Source organism: Engystomops pustulosus, chromosome 3 (genome assembly GCF_040894005.1).
Source record: "Engystomops pustulosus chromosome 3, aEngPut4.maternal, whole genome shotgun sequence".
NCBI classification, from domain to species: domain Eukaryota; kingdom Metazoa; phylum Chordata; class Amphibia; order Anura; family Leptodactylidae; genus Engystomops; species Engystomops pustulosus.
The window spans coordinates 21897473-21909802 of record NC_092413.1 but is presented as its reverse complement, the minus strand read 5'-3'; the positions used below and the strand labels follow the sequence as shown (position 1 = coordinate 21909802).

The 12330-nt window shown below is 40.8% G+C and overlaps 1 protein-coding gene across 1 annotated transcript; it reads right to left on the bottom strand.

The window, feature by feature from the left end:
• Positions 1-254: 254 nt before the first annotated feature.
• Positions 255-12304, bottom strand: ABCG8 (ATP binding cassette subfamily G member 8). Its single transcript, XM_072140262.1, has 13 exons — positions 12083-12304; positions 9326-9430; positions 8939-9089; positions 7254-7492; positions 7027-7159; positions 5802-6071; positions 5237-5399; positions 4580-4681; positions 3295-3494; positions 3078-3154; positions 1767-2034; positions 1199-1326; positions 255-808 (listed from the first exon to the last, which is right to left on the bottom strand). The coding sequence occupies exons 1-13, from the start codon at positions 12140-12142 to the stop codon at positions 671-673; spliced, it is 2034 nt and encodes a 677-aa protein (XP_071996363.1). The 5' UTR covers positions 12143-12304; the 3' UTR covers positions 255-670.
• Between the last annotated feature and the right edge of the window lie 26 nt (positions 12305-12330).

Sequence of the window (12330 nt, the reverse complement as noted above, 5' to 3'; positions counted from 1 at the left end):
TCTTCTTTAACATTGAACATTAATGCATTGCAAGTTGCAGTAAACAATTTTAGAATTGAAAATGTTTTTTTTTTAAATGGCAAGGAAGAAAAAGTTAATTAAAAAATTCTATTTTTGGTAAATAATGATTTGGGAAAAACTATGACACATGATACATCTCCAACTTTTAAGTCCATAAAATCTTTAGGTTCATCCTTCATTGTTTACTGATCTGGAGCTAGAAGTGCATTTTCTTTGTTTGAATATAGCCAGAGTTAAATTACAACATTTTGTCTCCACCACTAGGGGGAGCTTAGGAGCTTATTGCATACTGATACCATATAAACATGGTGCAGTACTTCGTGATTCCTCCAGTAATGGTAGAATATTCTAATTTACCTTTATATCTATTGATTATTTTGTAAAATTAAAAATAAAGCTTCCATAGTTATTGAGATATTTTTGAAGCCAAGCAGAAAATTAGAAACATCAAACTGTAATTTCCAGTTCCTCAGAGGCCAAAGAAGATGCAAAAATGATGGCAAATTAGATGGCAAAAATGTCTATGAACTTTTCAAAAACATTTTTCACTATAGTGAATGACGGTGAGGATGATGGGAGAAGTCCGTAATCAATAATGTCATCACATAGTAGAGCGGGAGTTCTGACCTTCTTGTCCATTCGTGAAGTATTACCAGTCCTGACTTGATTTTTGCTTAACAAACCTGAGGGATAAGTAATATAATACCAGAAATCCGGCACTGATACCTATAAGTACCAGAAACGAGGCGTACAGAGGGTATGCGTCCGAGTCCAGGCTTTGGATAATCTGTGTAATAGATGAGATACAAAATATCGGTGAGGATCATGTATTACAATTTAGGCACTAGAGATGAGCGGACCCGTAGTTTCACTTTGAGTTCGGCTGCACGACCCGGATGTATTGAAGGATTGGCAGCCTATCTGGCAAATTGATGCTAGTCAAGGCTATGATTGGCCAAGGGGTGTGTCCCACTCAATCCGGCAATAAGTCTGGGTCACGTAGCCGAACCCTGAACTGAAACTACGGGTCCGCTCATCTCTACTGGGCACCTATGCATCACAATGAAACAACTAGAGATTTTGTTTTTGGATCTTCGGCCGTTGGTTGGAATTTCTTTTCTGATATTTTCTGATATTTTATAGTTATGCTTTTATGTTTTTAAATTTGAAGTCTTACCACTTTCCCTGGAATATCGATAGTGATGTTTCTTATGTTGATTTGATATGTCAAATTTGTAAACTGAACTTGCATGACTCCTGCAAAACCCCACCGAAGGAATGAGACAAAGGAGATCCAAAATGGCACTGGAGGCGACAAGAGGCACAAGTACAGTATAGTAGGAAGTTGAAATCCAAAAAGAATAAAAACATTACAAAATTGTGTGGTTTTATACTACTATAACTTTAAAATTACATACCAACAGTCCCTTTCCACAAGATAGGGGAAAAATGTTTCATTGGAGGTCCTACTGTTGCCCCAAGTCAACAGAATACAAGTGCACATGCCCGACCACCAATCTAAGTGCTAATATGGGTCTCCGAGAAATAGTGCATAGAAATGAATGAAGTCCTGACCATGCAATCCATTGACATAAGGGAATTTTGGACACCTGTTAACCCCATTTTCCTGATTCCTGAGATCTCTTCTTGGGACCACCAGGAAATTTTTTTCCAAAAATTGTTATATTATTAATGTTGCAGCACATTCAGTTGAGACACAGAGGTCTCCTTCTCCCTAGACCTACCTGCCCACAGTGTATCCAGTCTGATGATGAATCCCCCGGTCAAGTAGGCAGCTGTAAACAAGGCGTTACTCATAAAGGAAGAGATCTGCAAGGTGGGTAGCAGTGCCGACATCCACAGGGCCATGGCGCGACTACAATATACCACGAGCCACATCAGAAAGAAGTTCAAGAAGAAACAATCCACCCCAGGGTTTAGATTTGCCAGCCAGTATATCGGGACACTGTAGAAAACTACGAAGGCCATGTGTTCCGGGAGCTCCCCGATTACCTGGCAGAAGAAAAAAATGTATGTTATTAAAAACTTCTCCTGGGGGCAGAAACACATCAATGTTCACATAATTACAAGGGTTTCCTGGCCTTCTAAATTACTAAAAAACAATGAAGGTTGATCGGTGGGAGTGCCATGTGTCCCCCAATGTTATTATCATTATTTATTTTTGGAGCAGCATTAATTCCATGGTGCTATACATTGCATAAAGGTTAGAACAAGTATCTACAAAAGATATAAAACCAGACTGAATTGACACAATTGGTGGGAGGATGCCGCCCATGAGGGCTCACGATTAGAGATGAGCGGTCCTGAACTTTAGGTAGGGCGTCCTTTGAACAGCAGCTCCGCCTAACCCGAATATATTGCTTAATGGGCTGCAGGCAGCTTTACGATCCTAGCAACTAAGCATGGCTCTGATTGGCCAGTTGGACACACGGTTGATACAACTGGCCAATCACAGTTGCTGGGGACGTAAAACTGGCCATCAAGTAACATGGCCGGATTAGGCAGAGCTTCTGAATGGAGGAGGCCAAACCTAAAATTCTATATGATAGTGTAGATAGATGGAGACATGAGGACTCTTGTGGGTTTATTGTGTATTGTAGACTTTTCAGGTAAAGTTTCAAAGTTTGAAGGTGGGGGACTATGTGATGCATTTTGGTGGGAGATGCCGGGAGGAGTCGAGACGGGTGTGAGAAGATCAGAAGAGTAAAGGAGAAGGTCTTGAGAGGACCTCAAATTCTATATATAGGTCATTAGTAGTATAGAGGTCCAGAAAACTATTTAAAATTGAGGAAGTTATGCCTAAACATGGACAAATTATAGGAATATCTTGTCAATTTTACTTGAAGGAAATGAGGAAGACCGAGATGACATCAAGATTACATCAGTTAGACAGATAAAATTTTTGAACAACTTAAAGGGGTTGTCCACTTTACCTCATATCTTTTGAAATGCATGTGTAAGTGTGGACCTTATACTAGTATTCATGAATATAAGATCAAGGTCCTACAAGGGTGATTGTTCAATTGTAAAGTTACCTTTGCAAAAAAATATGGGGTAACAGAATACAATCCGTCTTCTAATTCATGGAAAAGCATCGCTCTCTCTGAGTGGCCTGAAATAAAAACATCCATCGTTAAAAAGAATTACATTTTTCAGTCACTTGAAAATAGGGATTTAAAAAATGTAAGGTAAGCAAATGTCCAATCTTCAAAAGTTTAAATTTTCAACAAAAGCCCAAACGAAAATTCTTACATTTCGCAACCACGTCAAGGATAATAGCAAATGGAGTGAGGGACCCTTTCATGAAAAGTAATGCAATTGTGTCTTGTATGGAGAGCTGGTTTCCTCCGAGTCCATAATATAAGAATCCAATTAACAGAGCCATCAACACAGCCTCAAAGCCATGGATAAGTAGAGTGGACAGATCCCGAAAGTCATTGGAAACGTGGCGGCTGTGGAGGAAAAGTAATCTCAAAGTATTATCAACACAAATGCTCACAGGAAAAGCAAAATTGTTCAATATATTACGATAAAGGAGAAGAAAAACTGGTTCTAGTGACCAACAATGGACTGGTCCACCAGAGTAGACGATAAGCACATGGACTTACGCAATACATTGCCTCTAATACTGTGGTGGGACAATGGACCAGGAGACAACCCTAGTTGGAGATGACTTTGGAGTCAATAATTTCCCACCAGGGTTTATACTCTCATATGGGTTGATCCCAAATGATGGTGGCACTTTTTCTCTCTAATCAAATAATACAGGAACCAGACATGTTAGCTGCATATGGAACCAATCCTCTTCAGATCCTTTAAGAGGTGTTATTCCATAGATTCCAGAACTCTTGGTAATATATTGTCTAGCATTGTTCTCCAGCAACCAGTTCTGTTGGATTTGGCACTCAATGGGGCTCATTTACTTACCTGGTCCAGTCGCGATTCCGCGGTGCGTTGTCCGACGAGGATTCGGGTCTGCCGGCATTCACTAAGATCGTGCGCCCAATATCCTGCAGGTGTTGCTGCTGCGCCGAGGTCCGCAGGAGTTCACCTTCTTCTTCCCGGTGCATGTAATTGCTGATCTTGCGGCACAATTTTTTTTTCAGAATCCCTCGGGGTTGTCCGACGGCCACACCCCTGATTTCTGTCGCATGAAACCCGGCGCCGATGCGCCACAATACGATCGCGTGCACCAAAATCCCGAGGCAATTCGTCCAAATCGGAAATATTCGGGAAACCCAACGAAAGTGCGGTGTTCGGACCCTTAGTAAATGAGCCCCAATATTGCCAACTAGGTCCTTGAATTTCAGACAGGAGGTGCCAGACTGCTCCACCTGTCCTGGAGGTGGAGATCATGTTCAGCATATAGGGTGCCAAAACTATCATCAATGGATGCTAAGAATGGTTGAGACTTCAACCGTGCCCAGAGTAGTGGAGATATAAGATGGAGTCGGTGGAGTTGGTAAAATATCTACTTTAGGTGGTGAGTTGCTTTGTTACTAATATTGCTCTATGATATAAATGGGGTAGTACCTACTTTAGTAATACTGCAAATTGATGAAGACCTTTAGGCAGCTCATCAGCTTCGTTTCCATCAATCTTAATTGCCTTTTCCAAAGGAGTGGTGGGAATGTTAACACTGACAACACACAAAAAAGAAAATAAAATAAAATTCAGAATATTATATTAGAGGAGGCAAACATAATAATAACCACCAGTGGATTATTTCAATAGTCATTTGAGTAATCACATATTTCATGACTAGACTATTCCAATAGCAAATGCCAACTGGATTAATCTTTCTTTATCAGTGACTGTTTCTACATCTTTAGCAAAACTAGAACGACTCTTTACCAAATGGCCACCTATTAATGTGAATGAACAAAATTCACTGTAATACCACATTTGTCCTGTAGTGGCCACTGTAGCAAAAATGTGTGCCTGTCAGCAGCCGCTGCAGGCGATCACTGCTGATCGTAAGTTTTATAATGGTTTGACCAGTTGGGGAAAAACTTTTCATCATGTTGATTGTTTATTGACCCGATAATAAAGAAATTGAACCAAACTACAATTAAACATAATAATTCTCAGCATTTAGGATTTTATAATCAATCACTAACTATTAAGTCTCTGGACTAAGAGCTTGCAAGACCAACATAAATAAACCAAACCATCTACAATTGTAGACACTTACCTTGTCTCACTGGAAGGAAGTTCCCTATTCTCATCATTGACTTTCCAAAGGAAATCATTAAAATCTTTCACTTTTTCCCCAAAAATTTCTGCTAGCGACCTTGTCCTTTCCAGTGTTTCCCCTTCTTCCTCTTTGCTATGATAGTTGACACTGGTGAGATCAACTAATAAGAAAAAGTAAATGTTTCATGGTAAATGCATAGTATATCAACGGGGATTGAGTGCAGCATCAGGGTTGTGGGGACCAATGGTCTACAGGAGTCATTGGGGAGTGACAGATGAAGAATATAAATATTTGCAGGATGAGTCAAAAGTTCCAGGATGAAAAGGAAGAGATGAAAAGGAAAATACATATCTGAATACCCCAGCAAGTAATGGTTTAGTCTGGAACATGGCTGCCATTTTGAAAGCCGCCATATTGGATCAAACGCAAGTTTTCCAATGTGAAGGTGGTCATGTAGCATCAAAGACCAGAATCATCTCAGAAATTGATTGTCACAATGCGATTTGTAATATTTTCTATGGTTCAAAGGTTATTTAGAGGTTGGTAAATTTTCCTCACTTACCATAGAAATCGGCAGGATTACTATATCGAGGACATGGGTACCCTATAGATGTGAAGTACTGAACCATATCCTTTGCTGTTCCAGAGTAGATAGTGGCTCCGGATGACAAAAGAAGAACCAAATCAAAGAGCTGAAATATGTCAGATCTAGGCTGGTGAATGGATAGCAGAACCAGTCGGTTCCCCCGGGCCAACCGGGACAAGGTTATCACAAGGTTATGTGCTGTGAAGCTATCCAGGCCTGAGGTGGGCTCATCCAGAATAAGAATACCTGCATAGAGGAGAATATTAGACAAGTTATAAATAGTTATATTACACATTTTGTCATCTATAAACTGTATAACAAGTGAAGTAAACCTAACCCCTTAAAAGGAATCGGTCACATCAGCACCAGACATGTTAGGACTTAGGAGGAGAATGAGCAGAACGATATACAACCTTTATTGAGGATGATATTTATTGATCCAAATCTGCACCCCTTCTAATCTAGGCCTCATAGTGGGAGGATCTTTACAAAGATACCTATCAGTCACCAAGTAGTACAACCTACCGGACTCCAAATACTGCAAAAGATTTTATGTATATAATATAGTAAATAGAAATGAGCGAGTATACTCGTCCGAACTTGATGCTCGTTCGAGTATTAGAGTACTTGGAACGGCTCGTTGCTCAAGATCGAGCATTTACTTAACGAAACACAGTGAAGAACAGTGAAGAATACAATTAAAACAGTGAACACAGGATCATTTAAGTGAAGAACACATTGAAAGAACACAGTGAAGAACACATTGCAGATGTTCCGTACATCTGCAAACTTATCAAAAGACACGCGTGCCAAATGGTGTTCATCACAATAGTATGTGAAGAACAATATGTGTGAAGAACACATTGCAGATGTATGGAAACATCTGCAATGTGTTCTTCACACATATTGTTCTTCACATACTATTGTGAAGAACAACCTTCGGCACGCGTGTCTTAGGATAAGTTAACAGATTTAAGGAACATCTACAATGTGTTCTTTCAATGTGTTCTTTCAGTGAAAAATGCTCGAGTCTCCCTTTGACTTCAATGGTGTTCGTTATTTGATACAAGCACTCGAGCATCGGGAAAAGTTCGACCCGAGTAACGAGCACTCAAGCATTTTAGTGCTCGCTCATCTCTAATAGTAAACTAATAGCACTGTTATACATCATTTATATAGAGGGCACCTTTAGGTATCTTACCAGGGTTCCACAGAAGTTGTACGGCAATGCTGACCCTTCTCCGTTCTCCACCAGATACCCCCCTCGTGTATGCATTTCCAACTTTGGTGTTTGCACATTGTCGTAACCGAAGTTCTGCTATGACGTCTTCTACCTATTGTATGTAAAATAATTGTAAAATCTTAATTAATAAAACTAAATTTTATCTAGATATAACTATCTTGAATCTATCTACATTTTCCATTTACCCGTTTTTGCCGCTGCTGTTCTGAATACGATCTTGGAAGTCTTAGTTTGGCAATGAATGACAATGTCTCCCGGACAGTCAGATGGGGTAACAGTTGGTCATCCTGACGGACGTGAGCTACGCTCTTCTTCACCAGTTGCTTGCTGGCCAGTTTCCCATTAATAAGGATTTGACCTGATTTGATCTTCCCTCCTTCATCTTTACAGGTGATGATGTCCAGTAATGTTGTCCTTCCACAACCTACAGACAACAGGGTGAGGGACATTTAAGTTCATCTATGAAGATAATTCTATGTATCCAACATGTTTTCGACACATTTCATAGGACGTCATCTTTTAGAGACTATTGCTCCTAGAAGAATTGGTCCTTAATGAGAGGCCATTGGTATTACAGAGGTTGGCTACTTTCTGCAAATAATTGATATTATTATTTTGTACAATAAAAAATGAAACAATTTTCCAATATATTTTCTGTATCAATTTTTTTTCTAGATCTCTACTTGCAGAAACTGAACAGGAAGTTTATTGTTTACTTCCTGTGGACAAAAAATGGTCCCTGGTCATGTGATGTCACACAGGTACATGGCTCATTATATCCCTGGTCATGTGATGTCACACAGGTACATGGCTCATTATATCCCTGGTCATGTGATGTCACACAGGTACATGGCTCATTATATCCCTAGTCATGTGATGTCACACAGGTGCACGGCTTGTTATATCTCTGTTCATGTGATGTCACACCAGAGACGTGCACTTGTGTGACATCACATGACCAGAGATATAATGAGCCGTGCACCTATGTGACATCACATGACCAGGGATATAAAGAGCCGTACACCTGTGTGACATCACATGACCAGGGATATAATGAGCCGTGCACCTATGTGACATCACATGACCAGGGATATAAAGAGCCATGCACCTGTGTGACATCACATGACCAGGGATATAATGAGCCGTGCACCTGTGTGACACCACATGACCAGGGATATAAAGAGCCATGCACCTGTGTGACATCACATGACCAGGGATATAATGAGCCGTGCACCTGTGTGACATCACATGACCAGGGATATAATGAGCCGTGCACCTGTGTGACATCACATGACCAGGGATATAATGAGCCGTGCACCTGTGTGACATCACATGACCAGGGATATAATGAGCCGTGCACCTGTGTGACACCACATGACCAGTGATATAATGAGCCGTGCACCTGTGTGACATCCCATGACCAGTGATATAATGAGCCGTGCACCTGTGTGACATCCCATGACCAGAGATATAAAGAGCCGTGCACCTGTGTGACATCACATGACAAGGGATATAATGAGCCGTGCACCTGTGTGACAGCACATGACCAGGGATATAACACGATGTGCACCTGTGTGACATCACAAGACCAGGAATATAACGAGCCGTGCACCTGTGTGACTTCACATGAGCAGGGATATAAGGATCTGTGCACCCGTGTGACATCACATGACCAGGGATAAAATGATATAAGAGAGATCTAGAAAACCATGAGGAATTAATAAAGAAAGTATATAGGAAAATTGAAGAACTTTCAATGCACAAACAATATTATTTTCTGAAAGTGGACAACCCCTTTAAATCCCTTCACACTTATCCCCATGCTATATAGCAGCAGACATGACTTTTTCACGCTTCCTTCAAAACTCACCTGAGTTTCCAATGACCGCCAACATTTGGCCACTGGTGACCTTTAGGTTCAGGCTGGCCATTGCCGTTGTCTGGTCACCTTTATTCCATTCCCAAGGCATTTTAAACTCTGCCAATTTCTCATACCAGGGTATCTGAGCATTCAAGTTGACCTTAGAGAGGAATAATAATAATAATAATGATTATAATGATAGTAATATTTTATAAAAATTTTTAATTATATACAGGTGACTCCTCCCAATATACAATAAAAGGCAGTAAAAAGGCAGCGTAAAAAATAAGAAATTTGAGAAATTACATTTTAAACTTCACTGAAAACTGGTTCTTACATAAATGGTATAAAGTGCTGCGGTATAAGCGACGTGCAAATAAATTGCTGTAGATTTACCTGGTAACAGAGATCTTTGACTTCCAGGACATTCGGGGCTCCTGAGTAGGTAAAATACAGACTGTTGTCTTCTTCAGGAACAAAAAGATCATCTTTTACATCAGACTGAAAGAAAAGGTCAAAAATTAGGACAGGATAACAGGAGTTCCTATAAAATGGTATATGTCATCTAATAAAAATATTAACTATTATGTAAAATAACAAAATTATGTGGAATAGAAATTTTCTTAAAGGGAAGGTGTCACCACAAAATTACCTATTTTTTTTTTAACCAATTTTGTATGTTAAAAGTATTTTTGAATTTTGGATGAACACTGCTGGGTAGTATTATTTTTTACTTTACCCCTTATGCGCAAAGTATTACAGCTCTACATCGGTACAATCCCCAAGTGATACAACATCTATAATACAATACTGGACTCTAAATCCAACAAAATTTTTGGCACTTAATTTTGTTTACATTTTTGTTAGATAGGTGTCAGGGGTAGTGGACCCAATGGAGCACCGTGGCCGATGACGTAAGCCGACACCTGGGAACGGAGTCTAAGTGGTACCCGGTTTTCTCCAGAACCCGCCGCATATTGGGTTGGACTTGCTGCGGCGTGGTACCACCAGGTCGTTCCACAGGTGTGACTTTGTCCAAGGTGGTGGCCAAGGCGAAGTACAACGTTTTTTAGCAGAATCGTAGTCGGGGACAGGGAGGAGGTCAGGACAGGCAGCACAGGATCAGAGTTGGGGACGTAGTGGAAGATCAGGACAGGCAGCACAGGATCGAAGTCAATAACGGAATCGGGGTCCCGACGGGAATTCACAATACCAGCACAGGGCATTAGACCAAGCTTTCTCTAAGGCTATGAGGCACAAAGATCCAGTGGGGTGTGCAGGGAGAGGCTGGCTTATGAAGGATTCTGGGAATGGCCAGCACCAATCAATGGTGCACTAGCCCTTTAAATCTTCGGAAGCCGTCGTACATGCCCTATGAGGCGAGGAGCCGGAGCTGAAGCAGGAACACAGACAGATGAGTTGGGGTGCTGGGGCACGGAAAGAGACACGGGTGAGCTTGCAACCCGAGACGTGGGTCGCGGGAGCACCCCTGACAATAGGAGATTATGACCCCATTAGGTCATGGAAGATTTTTTTTCCACTGTTGCTTCCAAATTTCTGCAGAATATTATGTGAAAAAAATTAATGTATGAATTTATGTGAGCTATATATATACAAACGGTCCCCTACTTAAGAACACTTGACTTACAGACGACCCCTAGTTACAAACGGACCTCTGGATGTTGGTAATTTGCTGTACTTTAGTCCTAGGCTACAATAATCAGCTGTAACAGGTATCACAGGTGTCTGTAATGAAGCTTTAGTGTTACTCCTGGTTCTTATGACAATCCAACATTTTTTAAATCCAATTGTCACATAGGCCAAAAAATTTTTGTCTGGGGTTACAGTGATAAAGTATACGGTTCCAACTTACATACAAATTCAACTTAAAAACAAACCTACAGAACCAATCTTGTACGTAACCCGGAGACTGCCTGTATATTTCTATACAGTATATAATATAATGTATCTATGGTCATAAAAAATATGTAGGTCGCACTTATATGTGTGCACCTTACCCCCAGCTCCGTCTATATTAATAGATTACCACAAGGCCACGTTCACACGCTGCATTGTATTTGCTGCCAGTTTTGTTTTGTTTTTTCTTAGAAAAACTGATTTGGGATCCAAAAATGGTTTAGGGGAAGTATGAAGCAAGCAGAAAAAAAACAATCTCATAATGTCTGATCCTTTAACCACCTGAGGATCTGCAGCAGCTGAGGTGCATATAATGAGGTTCTGCAGCAGCTGCAGCGTGAGTTATGGTACTTGATTATATTAGAGGTGTGTATTATGAGGTTCTGCAACAGCTGCAGCGTGAGTTATGGTATTCGGTTATATTAGAGGTGTGTATTATGAGGTTCTGCAGCAGCTGCAGCGTGAGTTATGGTATTCGGTTATATTAGAGGTGTGTATTATGAGGTTCTGCAGCAGCTGCAGCGTGAGTTCTGGTATTCGGTTATATTAGAGGTATGTATTAAGAGGTTCTGCAGCAGCTGCAACGTGAGTTCTGGTATTCGGTTATATTAGAGGTGTGTATTATGAGGTTCTGCAGCAGCTGCAGCGTGAGTTATGGTATTCGGTTATATTAGAGGTGTGTATTCTGAGGTTCTGCAGCATCTGAGCTGTATATTAGATTATTCTAAAACAGTTAGGACACATATGGTAGTGGGCAGTTTTTGCGGCCGCCCAGGGACTATGCCCACCCAAATGACCCACCAAGTTCGGTACTGCCCTGCACAGATGATAAAGAGAAGGACTTCCTGTCCCAAGATACTTATGTGTGCCAACTATTGAGACACCAGTATTCAAGAGACCTTCCAGGACCTTCAAATGTCCTCCTGAGATCCTTAAACCGTAGAACTGAAATCAAGTTAAAGCTTGGTTCTGGTACCGTGTATTGTCTGTAAATGTCCAACCCCTTTAAAAACTATTAAACTTTTTGGGGGAGGGGGAACAATTCTAGATCCGTACAGTAGTTATAATCCACCCCTAATATTGAAAAACACATTGTAACGAGCCGGCAAAGAAGAGAACATGAGGACATATGGAATGTCTATGTGGAGCTACTCCTTTTGTATAATCCTCAGATCTGAATATCAGAGGCAACGTAATAATGACCCATTTATAATGTACTGATAATAATGTACTTACTCTTACAGAAGGAAATCGCCTCGGCCTTTTCGTTAACTCAATACCAGCACTTGGGTCCATCTTGGGCACCACTTATGTGTCATACAATCCACAAGAGCCGGTCCAGTAGTTGGATGGACCTCCGGATTCTAAGCTCAGCTTCCCCTACAGAACCTCTTCCCGTTGCTGGTGGCACGGAAAGACACTAGCAGGTCATCCTGACTCTATTATTGTAACACACGCCCTCCGTAACGTAATATCTCCTAATA